This window comes from Leopardus geoffroyi, chromosome D1 (assembly GCF_018350155.1).
Source record: "Leopardus geoffroyi isolate Oge1 chromosome D1, O.geoffroyi_Oge1_pat1.0, whole genome shotgun sequence".
NCBI lineage: Eukaryota > Metazoa > Chordata > Mammalia > Carnivora > Felidae > Leopardus > Leopardus geoffroyi.
In genome coordinates, this window is record NC_059329.1 from 65,443,355 (window position 1) to 65,459,279 (window position 15,925).

At 38.4% G+C, this 15,925-nt stretch overlaps 1 protein-coding gene across 5 annotated transcripts in view; it reads right to left on the reverse strand.

Annotated features, from left to right (window-relative positions):
* Window positions 1–785: 785 nt before the first annotated feature.
* The window catches only part of STK33 (serine/threonine kinase 33), a 168,936-nt gene continuing 153,796 nt past the window's right edge, over window positions 786–15,925 (reverse strand). For 4 of the 5 annotated variants that reach the window (XM_045484403.1, XM_045484408.1, XM_045484407.1 and 1 more), the window contains one exon: window positions 786–1,621. In XM_045484403.1, coding sequence (XP_045340359.1) covers window positions 1,409–1,621 — 213 coding nt within the window. In that variant the 3' untranslated portion in view covers window positions 786–1,408. Of the gene's footprint in view, window positions 1,622–3,616; window positions 3,873–15,925 lie in introns of those variants that run through there. The other variant, XM_045484405.1, reaches the window with a different exon arrangement.

Below are 15,925 nucleotides of genomic sequence, written 5' to 3' on the forward strand. Positions count from 1 at the left end.
TTAAGAGCACCACCGAGGAAGGGAAATCTGAGGCCGGGCTTCTCAGCAGGCAAACAGGACATACTCCTCAAAGATTGGCTCACTACATCCTGAGAGGAGGCTTACAGCTCAGGAGATGGTTTCTGGACTCCTGATAGGACTGGAAGTAATAATCAGGAAGGGAGAAAGACCTTGAAGAAGCTATGCCAACTCCAGTTCTAAAATAAAGTCTAGACAATTTAAACCAGGTCCACTTTAGCTGGCAGATTCCCTCAGGGGAAGCACACTGTAGGTACTAAGAAGGTCCTGACAGAGCTAGCCAGGGACAACGCATGTTAGTGCTACCTTTGACCCACTCATAAGTACAACAGTGTCTTCCAAATTAATCACAAGAAGTACTTCTATTACCATTAGCCACTGAGTGGATTTATATGCAACCAAGTACATGCTCAGCAGGCTCATTTTGGAGGTCTAAGACAATCCCATCGGGGGAGGTGGAGTGAAACTAGAGTATTACTTTATACAAGTAAAAGCAAATGCAGATTGTTTCCTTAGAATTTGTTTGGAAGGCCAAGCAAAGCATCTACTCACCCAGTTTGACCTCGAAAGGCAAAACAATTTCCCCGGGGTGGAAAGGAGATACTTGTAACACCAAGAGTAATGATGTATTTTCCCCTGTATCCACTTTGTGACCTTCCCCAAAGATATGTGCCTACCTTTGCAGAAGCAGGCCAAACTCATAATTTGCATAAGGGCTCAGAGGACCTTTTATATCCACCTCTCGTTAACATAAAAATTAACGTGCATGGGTGACATCTGACTTTTATTGATTCAATCAATATATTGGGAATTTAGCAGCAACTTAATGGCAAGCAGTTACAAAAATCTCCTATTCTTCTACATTTAAAATAAGTTGTCTTAAATAATCTACACCAACCTAAAATCACAAGAACACATGTGAATGGCTGAAGCACTTCTGCTGTTATGCCTATGGCAAGTTTATTAGTAATTTCCTAACAAAATCTCCTAGTGCAAAGTGCACATAATTATTTGGGACCTCCATCACCATATTTGGCTCTCATTTTCTCCTACAAATAATTGTGCCCAAATACAAGAATGTGAAGTAAAACTGAGCAACTATGCCCACCACCTTGCTTTGAGGGCACGTGCTCCTCTAAACAACTCTCAAAAACCTCGAGTTAACTGCAGCCACAGCTCGCCATCAAGCCTGTTGGTGGCTGTTCCTAACACTAGGCTGCCTTGAAGATCCCTAGCTCCGAGGTTAAACTGGTGCAAACACACGGCAGGGCTCAGCGGGGCTAAAAGACTAAAAGCTCGACATAGTCCTGTCCTTTCCCCCTCCCGTCTCCTCACTTTAGCGCTAGAAAGAGCAGCTCTGTGTTTGTACTATTCACCTGTGAAGGGAACCTTAGAGTTTCTTTTTGGTTCTAGGCACGGCATTGGATTTAGCAATGTATTTGGTTGCCGGTCCTTGGCTTGACGTCATGGGGGATTTCTCTGGTTCTCCCTTGAGTCCGGCTGGAAAGTTTCTGCTACATGCAGAACTTGCATGCTTCGAGTCCGAGTTGTCTGCGTTTTCCTTCTTACTGGTCACAGGAAATTTCTTTGCATAAGCAGTGGACTGGAAATAAAGGGAAAGGCCTGGATTACTTTTCAGACACGAGGCAATATATATCAATTCAAAGAAGCAAGGGACTACAAAGTTGCCCAGGATTTGCAAGGCGGAGCACTCTCCTGAGGGGAGATAGAAACTAATCCCATTGTAGGGCTGTTATTAAATGCCCAAGTAAGTTCCTTTAGCACTTTCGGGAAAACAGAACTGTTTAGGGTTTGGTGTAGTGCAAACTATAGGCACAATTTCAGATCCTCTGCCATGCGAAACAAAAGTAAACATCTGGCAACATTTGCATAGGGAAGTTGGCCAGGACATAACCACACTCATTTCATCATTACAGAATTCCAGGCCGGCCCTGACACGTGTACGGCTGACCTGACAGGCACAGCACAGCACAGCTATGCCTCCTGACCTGGGGACAGTCGCTGCATATGGCCCACTCCTCGCGCTCTCACCATTCTCTGTGCTCACTCCGGAGCCTGGCTTCAAATCCCGGTCACACCACGTGGGCAGGTCCACGGACCTCTTGGAGTCTCGATGCCTCACGGGTAAATGGAGAAAACGTATTGGCACGTTTACTACATGGGTTTATTATGAGAATGCACCGAGATACAGGCCATGAAAGTACTTCTTCAAGGCACAAAACAAACAAAAGGGGTCTCAATAGGCAATTGTGTTTTCTCAGGTCACCTCACCCCACTGTCAAGGAAACAGTCTCTGATTCTGCTGTCATGAGGGAAGCAGAGTCCATTTTAACCTTAGACCCATTTTATAAGTAATCACTTCTCTGGGCGCCATGGTGGCTCAGTCGGTTAAGCTTCTGACTTTGGCCCAGGTCATGATCTTAATGTTCTTGAGTTTGAACTCCATGTGGAGCCCCGCATCAGTCTCCGCCCTGACAGTGCACAGCCTGCTTGGGATTCTCTCTCTCTTCCTCTCTGCCCCTCCCCCACTTGCATTCTCTAAATAAATAAATAAATAAACTTAACAATGGCAACAAAAAAGAAGTGAGCACTCCTCATGAAATGAAGCTGAGCACAGAGTTCTAAAAGAGCAGAGAACGTATTAGGAGAAGGGGACACAAGCAAGGTGGGGGGTGAGACAGGGGAGAATAGATACAGCAGGCCTCACAGACACAAAATGGTCTGGGAAGGGCTCGTAAGTTTAACGCTCTGGCAAACGCAAAGTTACTGTACATCTGGATCAATAATCAGGTTAACAATTTTCAAAGAATCTGAAAAGACTACATGTAACACTGTACAAATAAACCTGGTGTTTCTTTGATCACTCAGGCCCTTGTGATACAAATGGCCATGTTTTATGCGCGGTAGTAGGCACTTAATATATATTTGTTCAATGAATAAGTGACCTCCCAGGGCAGCAGCAGAACTTCGGGTCATTTATGATTTTTGGTACCTGTATTTAAAGAAAGAGAACATTTACCGGACATTTGCTTATTGCAGACAGGCCTTAAATATGTGTCTCTTCAGAACATCACTCATGTAGGACTTCCTAACCATGTCTGCTAATTCTTGAGCTGGTAATTTTGTACATTGAAAAAAATTAATTTGTATAAATTTAGAAATGTAAAAAAGTCCTTTTCTCTATAGATTTGTTTCACCCATGAAAATGTCTACATTGCTTCTCTGTGTATTCTTTCACAAAATAGAAAATACTGAAAATGCATCAGCATTCCGTAACACAGATTGTATTCTCTCACTGAAAACTCCCATGTTCAGCAATACAGTGAGGGTGAACTCCCCTAATGCTCCAGTAACCGGCCGGAGAGAAGCTGCGTTGTTTAGAATAGCACTGATCCCAAAGACAGGAAACCTATCTTGGAAATTTCAATTCATGAAAGTTTAATTCTATTAAAAGGTGAATCTAAGTGTAACCTTCACTCTTTTGATTTTCCACCTTTTGAGTGATCATCCAAGTAGTTGAGGAAATGTCTTTGAACACGTCCACTACAACTCCTGTTCTACAGAATAGGAACACAGATTCAGCCATTTTCTTTTTAATGTATTTATATTCATATGCAGCTCAACACTTCCATTCTTCTCCATGGTTCCATTTGTTAATGGACTTGAGTCATTAAAGTAGACTCAGAAGTTGCAGTCACCAGAAAGAAATACTCAGAGACAGTCTCTGTGGGCAGGGTTAGTGATGTAGATGATTTTTTCTTTTTCCCAAACGCATTAGAGGCTCTGGTGTTTTCTTCTTGGATAAGGTAACTTAAGATTATCCTCAGAATTTTCTGGCAAAGGGGAAAGAAAGAGAAAACCAAGCCAGAATGTTTGCTTGCTTTAGTGCAGAAATATGGTATTTCTGTTTCATTCTAGAGCAAGATGAGAAAATATTCCTCAGCAACATTTCATTATTTTATTTATTTATATCTAATTGTAGTGATGTATTTTTAAAATAGGTGGTACAACCCCATGATTTAATAGTCACAGTGTTAAAAATCTTCTCCCTGTCCCCTAGTTGACTCTGCTCTGCCCCACATCAGGGACAACCAATATTACCAATTTACAGTGTATGCTTCCAGAGAGTTCATGCATCTTCAAGCAAATATTAAGTGGAACCAGATTGAATTGGTAGTCATTTCTGCAGATCAAAACAGCCTAATAATGGCAATTTCATATGCTTCCATCTAATCCATATATTGACATGCTTTCTTCTCCCTGTTTTTACCCAAATGGTAGCCCACTGTAAGTGTTCTTTCACACCTTGATTTTTTTTCAACTAATGATTATTTTGAGGATCCTTCCACGTCCATATGTAAAGAGTTCTCATTCTTCTTTTTGGCTCTGCAGTATTCTCTTGTTTGAATATTTAGCCAGCCCCTTCACAATGGACATTCAGGTCATTTCCAAACTTTTCCTAGTACAAATAATGCCTCTGTGAATAATATTGCACTTGTGCCATTTTGTACATGTGTAAGTATATCTACAGGCTATACATTTTAGAAGCAGGACTCCTGAGTCAAAACATCTATGGATTTGTAATTTTGAAAGGTATCGCCATATTGCTTTCCAGTGCCTCTGTACCAACTTATATTCTTACCGGCAACATATAAGTGCCTGTTTTCTTATTTCCTTTTCAATTTGGTATTTAATACATGTTAAAACTAATAGAGTCAACCATGTTTTCTTTGAACTCCAAGTTGGCCCAAAACTGGCTGCACTGAAACAAATCTCAATACTTGTTCCTTTACTTCTTGGTAATATCAATGCAAATCTACTCACCTTTATACAGATGTTTATTGTAAATGCTCAGAAGCTTCTGTGTATATGTGTGCACCTTGTAAAACGGTGTGTGTGTGTGTGTGTGTGTGTGTGTGTGTGTGTGCACATGTGCACACTTTACCATTTCCCTGCTAATTTGCAGTTGCATTAAGTTTAGAATGCCATTGTTTAGGAATCAGAATTGTAAGAGTTTTCCTGAAGCCTCTGAGTCTCCCCTCTTAAATATCACCTCTGATATTTGAAACTGTGCTCTGATGCTAACAAGACATGGATGCAGGCCGGCTCTCATGATGTCCTTTAGACTGAGCCGTAGCTTTCTTCACCAAGAGCCAAGCCACTCACTTCCTTGAACACAAATGGCCAAGGCAAATTCCAGCTTCCAGGCTTTTCTCTAGGAATATAAACAAATCTTAATGTTTCAGGGATTTCCTTTGTAGGTTATAGGTTATCTAAATTTTAGGTTTCTCTTTTTCTTCTCTCACAGTTGAGGGGATTCCTCAGGGATCTATGCTGTCACTGATGCAATTTTACAGTTTTGTGAGTAACGTGACAGAAAAATGAAAAGTGAAATTACCAAGGCTATAGGAATTACTAAGATCTTCTAGGTCATAAAAGGCAAATAGAAGGTGATGAGCTCCCATCCTGTTGTACAGAGGGGGAGAAAGATGAGAGAGGAATTCAATATTCAGTTCTAGGAGAAAAAGAGTTTAAATGATCATTATGAGATTGTTGGCCATCATTATCAGTCCAAAAAGGATCTACAAATCATTGTAGATTGTGCTCTGAAGATACTAGGGTAACATACCATTGCACAGTGATCAAGAAAACCTAGCTATCATCAGAAAGCATTTTAGAAATAAAGAAAAAAATCCTTTATCCTTACATAAAATCATGAAGAATTCATACCTGAAACACTGCAAATCAGCTTGAACAGAGATAAAGGAACCAGGAAAGGTTTACAGACAGGTCACTAATATGATTAATGGATGGAGGTTTCTTTACGAGAGAGAGCTCTTTAGTCTAAAAATATAAAGAATAGAGGACATATATAATCACAATCTGTAGAACACACAAGGGGGAAGATCTCAGCTCTGTGCTGTAGTCAAGATGGTTATACCAGGGGCGGCCCCAAGCAGCATTTCAATTGTTCCTCATCTTTGACAGGCTCTTTCCACCTGGGACAGTTGAAGAATAGTCAGTCCTACTGGAGGCGGAATGATGGAAAAGATGACCTTACAAGGTTCCCTCCGGTTTCATCTTTTAGTAATTCAGCACCCATGGCCTGATTTCTTCAGCTCATATTATTAATCTTGGAAAGGGGCTCCATGTGTGCAAGGGGAGATATGTAACAAGAAAATTGGGCTAAATATACATATTTCATTATTCACTGGCATAACTTTAACCTGATGAACTCATCTGGTGATAATGGATGCAAAACCTGTAAGCTCTAGGCATATCCCTGCAAGTTAATACCAGTACATGATTACTAGAAACTGTTACCATTTCTCTGAATTTTGAGTAAAATACATGCTATTTAAGTAAAGTGGTTTATCGCCATAGCAACCATTTCTAGAGTCACACATTCAAATTATAGGCCTGCACAAGGTCCAAGTGACAGAACATTCTGATACAAGTTTTCAGCTCCAGTTTGCTTGCAATGGTCACCCACTTTCTCTCACATTCCTGTGGTTTTCAGAAAGAAGAAGGAAGGGAAAGAAAAACCAAAGGGAAGAAGAGTAATTAACTTCCAAATATATAGATTTCTTCTATAAGGCTATCTACATAAATAGCTGGGCCTTGTATGGAGTTAATGAAAATAAAATCTAACTTGCAAATCAGGGAGATATAAATTTCTCTTTTCTTTTTTAGTTGAAGTATAATTTACATACAGTAGAATGCACAAATCTCAAGTGTACAGATTGATGACTTTTGGCAATGCATAGACCTGTATAACCAACACTCAATCAAGAAATGGAACAATTCCCTACAAATTGCCCTGGGTCCACATCCCACTCAACTCCCTCCCATCCTGAGGCTACAGGTGTTCTGATATAGTTCAACATAATTACTTTTCTAAAACCTCATTTAATGAAACAACATACAGTATGTACTCTTTTGTGTCTGACTCCTTTTCCTTAACATGCTTTTTTAATTGAAATTTTTACTGAGATTTAAGAAAAAGAAATTTTTATTGAGATAATTATAGATGCTCACGGTATTGCAACATATGTTTTCGAGATTCATCCATGTATTAGTGGTTCACTCCTTTGTATTACCGAGTAGTATTCCATATTTTATGGATATACCACAATTTGTTTATCCACTCTTCTATTACTGGATATTTGGACTGTTTCCAGTTTGAGGCTCTTTATACATAAAGCTGCTATAAATATATTCTACAAATCCTTTTCTGAACTTATACTTGGGATTTCTGAGTAAATGGTAAGTAAATGCTTAACTTTATAAGTAACTGCACAACTGGTTTCCAAAGAAACTCCATCATTTTGCACTCCACAAAGCAATGTAGGAAAATTCCAACTGCTCCAATATTTGCTAAATGGACTGGATTTTTTAGATTTTGGCAATTCTAGAAAGGATATAGTGATATATGTTGTGGCTTTTCCTGTTATCATTTGCATTTTCCTGATAACTAGTGATGTTGCACATTTTTTTCACATTCTTATTGACTATTAGTGTATTTTCCTATCTGAAATGTCTGTTCAAATCTTGTGCATATTTTAAAAATTGAGTTGCCTTATTGAGTTGTAAGAACTATCTCAATATTTTGGATACAAGTCCTTTGTTAGATATATTTATTGCAAATATTTTCTCCCTGTCTGTGGCTTGCCTATTCTTTTTCTTAATATGCTTTAGATGAGCAAATGCACTTACTTTGAAGAAGTCCATTTGATCTGACTTTTAAAGATGCTTCCTGATGTTCTACGAAATCTTTGACTACTCTCAGGTTAGAAGATATTCTCCTATGTTTCTCTTAGGAGCTTTATAGTTTAGCTTTTAGATTTAGGTCTACTATCCATTTCAAACTAATTTTTGTGTATAGTGTGAGCTGGAGGTCAAAGTTCATTTTCCCTCATATAAGTATCATATTAGCTCAGTACTGTTTACTGAAAAAAAAAAATCTTTTCCCCTACTGAATGGCTTAGAAATCTGTCAAAAATCAATGGACTACCTAAGGATGGGCCTATTTTTAGACTCTATTTTGTTTCCATGATGTATTTGTCTATTCTTACATCAATACCACATTGGACTGATTACTATAACTATACAGTAAGTTTTGAAATCAGGTCACATAAGTTCTCCAACTTCATTTTTTTTTGTGTTATTTTGGCTATTCTAGGTCTTAATGTATTTCCAAACAAATTTTAGAATCATCTTGTCAATTTCTAACAGAAAAGCAAAGTCTTAGATTTTAATTGGGATTGCTTTCAAGTCATAAATCACTTTGGGGAGAATTGACATCTTAACAGTATCAAACTTCCAATCCATAAACATAGTCTTTCTCTCCAAATATTTCCATTTTCGTCAATTTCAATGTGTTGTGGGATTTAGAATAAATATTGTACACATATACTGTTAGAGTTAAGACTAAGTATTTTATGTTTTATGATATTTAAAATGGTATTTTAAGTTTTGCTTTCTAATTATTCATTGCTAGTATATAAAAAGACTATTTTTGTATATAGATTTTGCATCTTGAAAACTGTTTAACTCATTTTTTTGTAGATCCCATGGGATTTTTTTTTCCACAGTCAAAATAAAGACAGTTTTATTCTTCTTTTCCAACCTATATAATTTTCTTTTATATGCCTTGTTGCATTGGCTAAGATCTCTAGTACAATATTAAAGAGAAGTAGAAAGGGTCATCTTTGCCTTTCTCCTACCTTCAGTTGGAAAGTGTTCAATATGTCACCATGAAGAATGATATTAGATACAGAGGGTTTTGTTTTAATATAAAAATCCCTTAATATGTGAAAGAAATTCCCATCTGTTCCTAGTCTACTGAGGGTTTTTCTCATGTTTAAGTGTTGAATTTCATCAAATTATTTTTTTCAAAATTACTGAGATAATCATGTGGCTTTTCTCCTTCACCTATTTTTTTAATACAAATTATTGTCAAGTTAGCTAACACACAGTGTATACACAGCTAACATATAGTGTATACAGTGTGCTCTTGGCTTCAGGAGCAGATTCCCATAATTCATCGCTTACAAACAACACCCAGTGCTCATCCCAACAAGTGCCCTCCTCAATGCCCATCACCCATTTTCCCCTCTCCCCTGCCCTTCCATCAACCCTCAGTTTGTTCTCTGTATTTAAGGGTCTCTTATGGTTTCCCTCCCCCTCTGTTTACACCTATTTTTTCCCCTTCCCTTCCTCCATGGTCTTCTGTTAAGTTTCTTAAATTCCACATATGATATCTTTCTCTGACTGACTTATTTCACATAATGCTCTCCAGTTCCATCTGTGTTGTTGCAAATGGCAAGATTTCATTCTTTTTCATTGCCAAGTAGTATTCCATTGTATATATAAACCACATCTTCTTCATCCATTCATCAGTTGATGGACATTTGGGCTCTTTCCATAATTTGGCTATTGTTGATAGAGCCGCTATAAATATTGGGGTACATATGCCCCTATGAATCAGCACTCCTGAATCCTTTGGATAAATTTCCTAGTAGTGCTATTGCTGGGTTGTAGGGTAATTCTATTTTTAATTTTTTGAGGAACCTCCACACTGTTTTCCAGAGTGGCTACACCAGTTTTCATTCCCACCAACAGTGCAAGAGGCTTCCCATTTCTCTACATCCTCGCCAACATCTGTCGTTTCCTGTTGGCTGTTAATTTTAGCCACCCTGACCAGTGTGAGCTGATATCTCACTGTGGTTTTGATTTGTATTTCCCTGATGATGAGTGATGCTGAGCATCCTTTCATGTGTCTATTGGCCATCTGGATGTCTTCTTTGGAAAAGTGTCTATTCATGTCTTCTGCCCTTTTCTTCACTGGATTATTTGGTTTTCAGGTGTTTAGTAAATTACTTACAGAATTTGGCTACTAACCCTTTATCCAATATGTCATTTGCAAATATCTTCTCCCATTCTGCTGGTTGCCTTTTAGTTTTCTGGATTGTTTCCATTGCAGTGCAGAAGCTTTTTACCTTGATGAGGTCCCAATAGTTCATTTTACTTTTGTTTCCCTTGCCTTAGGAAACATGTCAAATAAGAAGTTGCTGTGGCCAAGGTCAAAGAGGTTTTTGCCTATTTTCTCCTCTAGGGTTTTGATGGTTTCCTGTCTCACTTTTAGGTCTTTTATCCATTTTGATATTATTTTTGTGTATGGTGTAAGAAAGTGGTCCAGTTTCATTCTTCTGCATGTTGCTGTCCAGTTCTCACAGCACCATTTGCTAAACAGACTGTCTTTTTTTCCACTGGATACTCTTCTTTCCTGCTTTGTCAGATTAGTTGGCCATATCGTGAATTATATTTGTTGATTTTGGATGTTAATCCAAAGGAATCCCAGGAATATACTGTATACTTGACCATGATGTGTCATCTTTTTAATATATTTCAGGATTGTTTGCTAATATTAGTTTGGGATTTTTATGTCTGTATTTGTGAGAGATATTGGCTAACAATGATCTTTTCTTATAATATCCCTGTCATGTTTTGGTATTTAAGTTATACTTGCTTTATAAATGAGTTGGAAAATATTTTAAGAGTTTGTGTAACAAGCTTTCTCTTCTGTAAATATTCAGAAGAATTAACCAGTGAAATCATTTGAGATTGGAATTTTCTTTACGGACAACTTCTTAATTATGGATTCAATTTTTAAAGTAAATATAGAACTATTCAGGGGCGCCTGGGTGGCGCAGTCGGTTAGGCGTCCGACTTCAGCCAGGTCACGATCTCGCGGTCCGTGAGTTCGAGCCCCGCATCAGGCTCTGGGCTGATGGCTCAGAGCCTGGAGCCTGCTTCCGATTCTGTGTCTCCCTCTCTCTCTGCCCCTCCCCCGTTCATGCTCTGTCTCTCTCTGTCCCAAAAATGAATAAACGTTGAAAAAAAAAAAAAAAGAACTATTCATATTTTCTGTTTTGTATATCTACTTTGATGTTTTTTAAATAAATCTGAACATTTCATATAAATTTTCCAATTTGTTGGCACTAAGTCATTCACAATATCCTCTTGTAGGGAGAGTGCTTAATTTGTTGTTCTTTTTCTAGCCTATTGAGATGAAAGTTTAGATTCATTGTTATTGCTATTGTTTTAAACCATCAATATGATTTTATATTTACTCACATATTTACTCTTGCTGATGCCCTTCATACTTTTTTGCAATCAATATTTCTATCTGGGATTCTTTTATCTTGAGAATTTTCTTTGAGCATTTCTTATGGTAAGATATGCTGGTAACAAATTCTTCCATCTTTTTCATACTTGAAAACATCTTTTATTTTATCTTTTTTTTTTAATATGAAATTTATTGTCAAAGTGGTTTCCATACAGCACCCAGTGCTCATCCCAACAGGTGCCCTCCTCAACACCCATCACCCACCCTCTCCTCCCTCCCACCCCCCATCAACCCTCAGTTTGTTCTCAGTTTTTAAGAGTCTCTTATGTTTTGGCTCCCTCCCTCTCTAATCTCTTTTCTTTTTCTTTTTCTTTTCCTTCCCCTCCCCCATATTTTTGAAGAAAATTATCACTATAGAATTCCAAATTGGCAGTTTTTTAAGATTTATTTCTGTTTCCACTTAACACTTTAATGACATCACTCCATTGTCTTCTGGCTTCCATTATTTCTGTTGATGCATCAAATGCTGTTCCTTTGATGCCAACATGTTCCCCAGCCCCACCCTCCTAACCCTGGATGCTTTTACAATTTTCTCTCCCTAGTCTAAAGAATTAGAGGACAGAATTCAAAGCAACCACAGACATAAGAAAGTAATGAGGGAATCCCTGAAAGGAGAGAGCCAGAGAAGGGGCATCTTAAATTCTTCCCAGCTAAAGAGAAATGAACCGACCTAAGGTTTGAACTGCTGGCTAAGAGAAAATTTGCAATTTGTACCCAACCAACTAATTGCCTGCTAAAACAGAAACATCAACACTTTTTGGAGGAACGCAGTTGAATCCAGAGTCAGCACAACATAACACTTCTAATCTCTAGGATACAGTCCAGAACTACTCAACAGAAATAATAATCAATAGAGACAAACCCTGAGGTGACCCAGATGTTGATATTAGCAAACAAGGATTTTAAAGCAGTTATCACAACAATTACCAATGATGTAAAGGAAAATATTCTTTGAGGAAAAAAGAAGGTCTCTGAAGAAAAATAGAAATAACAAAAAAGAATCAAATGGAAGTTTTAGAATTTAACATCTAAAATTAAATATTCACCAGGTAGGTTTAACAGAGAAATAGAGACTGAATCAAGCTGCAGGGAAACGATACCAGATGGAAAACTGGATTTTCAGAAATGAAAGAATAACAGAAATGGTAAAATACCTGGGTACATATAAAAGACAAAATTTCCTGGAAATATTTATGACTATTTAAAGCAAAATTAAAACATTGTTTTGTGGAGTTTATAATTATGTACCTATAATACATGTGACAATATTAGCCTAAAGGCAGGATAAGAGATGAATGGACCCAAATTAATATATTTTGAATTAAAAAAAATTTTAAAGCCCAGTGATTAATCTTATGACCACTATTATAAATTCTTGATCAGATATATTGTTTATATCTGTTTTGATCAATTATTTAGCTGTCATTTTTTCCAGGAATTTCTTTTGAGGAGAATTCTTCTGTTCTGTCATTTTGGCCAGTCTTCTGTCCCTCACATGTTTTTTTTTTTATTTTTTATTTTTTTTATTTTTTTTTTCAACGTTTTATTTTATTTTTGGGACAGAGAGAGACAGAGCATGAACGGGGGAGGGGCAGAGAGAGAGGGAGACACAGAATTGGAAACAGGCTCCAGGTTCTGAGCCATCAGCCCAGAGCCTGACGCGGGGCTCGAACTCACGGACCGCGAGATCGTGACCTGGCTGAAGTCGGACGCTTAACCGACTGCGCCACCCAGGCGCCCCTGTCCCTCACATGTTTTAAAAGCTTGTTATGTGTCCTGAACCTGTGAGCACTACTATATTAAAGAGGGGTCATACACTGTCTAGGGCCTGGACCTTCGAGAGGTGCTTTTTTTTTTTTTTTTTGAGTGTGTTACTTGCTCTCTGTTGTTGTGACCCTGGTTGCTTTATGTCCCTACTCATAGTGATGTTTTGGACCCTCTACCAGGTGTGCTTTGATTTGTTCATTGAAGTAGCCCTGTGGACTGCCAGGTTGCCCTTGTGGGCCCCAGGAGCTGTCTCTGTCACTCTGTAGCCCAGACTCTTGGAATTCAAAGTACTCCGGCATCTAGACTGCTGTGTTTGAGGGACAAGGGAACTTCAGGTCCTTTATTTTTCTGACATGTCGGATCTCCTCTCAGCCAATTTTTTTTTTTAATTTTTAAAAAAGTGTTTATTTATTTTTGAGACAGAGAGAGACATACCACGAGCAGGGGAGGGATAGAGAGAGAGGGAGACACAGAATCCGGAATAGGCTCCAGGCTCTGAGCTGTAAGCTCAGAGCCCGACGTGGGGCTCAAACTCACAAACCACAAGATCATGACCTGAGCTGAAGTCGGATGCTTAACCAACTGAGCCACCCAGGCATCCCTACAATATATTTTGAATTAGAGCAATATTTGTTAAAATCCAACCCAGTGGGTATCCTAACAGCTACAGTCCCTAAGGGGAGCTGAGCAACAGCCAGGCTTGGGACAGGACAGAAATGATTTGAAAGGATTCAATAATACATTCCTTCAGCTGTGGAAATCTGGCTAAGCTTGTGGTGAAACCTAATTGGAGTAGCAGGGACAAAAGCCTTATTGTTTATGGAAGCCTATGAATCCAAATTGGCAATTGGCATTGTAAACAGCTTTGGATCAAAGAACAACATGTCAAGATTCATGTTAGCACAGTTATTTGCACCTGTATTAATCATCTATTGCTGCAGTTATGCTACTGTCTTTGGGAGGACAGTAGCATTTGGGAGGTCCCCTAAATCACCTCTAGTTTCCATGATTCACTAGGAGGACTCACAGGACTCAGAATATAGGTGTACTCATGCTACAATTTATTACAAAGCACAATTAGCAAAGGTAAAAGGTACTTGAGGTGAAGTTCAGTAGAAACCAGGCTCAAACTTCTAAAAGCCCTCACTCAGGAGTTACACAGAATGCATGTAATTACTCCAGCAAGGAGCTGTGACAACACATATCAAATGTTGCCAACCAGGGAAGGTCTTAGAAATGGCACCCTGGCTTTTTATTGGGAAGTGGTCATGAAGGCAGTCTCTGCCTAGCACCTACCAAAATCCCAGACTCCCAGAAGGAAAGCAGGTTCCAGCATAAACCATATCATTTGTACAGAGTTTAAATAGAATAAATCATTTTTTAAATATTTATTTATTATTTATTTTTGACAGAGGGAGAGAAAGAGTGTGAGTGGGGGAGGGGCAGAGAGACAGCGAGACAGAGAATCCAAAGCAGGCTCCTCACCATCAGCACAAAGCCAGATGTGGGGCTCGAACCCACAAACCATGAGATCATGACCTGAGCTGAAGTTAGATGTTTAACTGACTGAGCCACCCAGGTGTCCCAGAATGAATCATTCTTATCAGTTAATGGTAGCAACCAAATCCAAGTTCCCAGAAGCCAGCCAAGGGCCAACCTTGCAAGCAGTCCTTTTCAAGGATAGCATTTTAAGTCTGCTATGTTGTTTTCGGTACAATTACATAACTAATGACTATAAAAGTCTCAGTATCTTATAACAACTAACATTGCTTTCTCTCAGTTAGCTGTAGGGGGTAGCCATGGTAGACTCAACTAGACTTCAGGCTTTGTATTAGGTTCAGATCTGCTTCACAAATCATAGTTCCAGGAATGGTGGCTCCCTGCAGGCATGTTCTTCTCATGTCAGGTAGCAGAAATACAAGAGAGCAAGCTAAATCAGGCAAACACTTTTAAGGTCTCTACTTAGCATACCTCTTAACATTCCATCAGCCAAAGTAAGTCATACAGTTAAAACCAACATTAGAGGGATGAGAAAATATCCTTCATCTACTCTAGTGGGGAGAACTGAAATGTCACAATGCAAAAGATGTGAATGTACAAATCCCTTACAGAGAGGGATTAAATAATTGGAAAAAATAATCTAAGCTACCACAGTAGGGATCTAGGGACCTCACAAAACTCAGAGGGCAAATGAGATTGGAAGCATCACCTTATCATTTTTGAAAATGATATTTCTTGGTTTGTTCATTAGTTTATTGAAATACCTATACCCAAAAGAGACTTGAAGCTGACAAGAAAAAATGTGCAATTTTAGTAATATTCTACGCAAGTTCTTTAGCGATATAATAATCAAATAATAAAAGCTAACATTAATGAGTGCTTACTATGTCAAGAGTGTTACATGCATTATTCCATTTAATCCTTGGTTGATACCATCATTATTTCCATTTTATAGATGAGGAAACAGAGGCCTAGAGATTTTCCCAAGGTCGTAAAGCTTGTAAGTGGTGAAGCCAGATTTGAATGCATGCAGCCTACATCCAGAGATTGTGTTTTTAGCCATTGTATTTTAAGTGTGTGCCAGACTGTGACGTTTCAATATTGCACTACAAAAGTGTGCCAAAGTTGTGGAAGCACCACCAAATCTGCACATGAGTCACATGGGCTTATAGAGCTAAGGTTTAATTTGTCAAGAAAAGAAAATTTTTATCCTCCTCAACTAAAATACCAAGAAAACCTGACTCTTTCCCGTAGAAATATATCAACATACCATAGTTCAACTGTTTCATTTCCATGTTATTTAAATTCAAACATTTCTTGTCTTTGAAGAACTGCTACATGAATACATTTCATTGATCAAAATAACTGCAAAGTTTCTAAGCAACCTTGAATTTCTACTTTCTAGACTGAAGTATCTGCTACACGTAC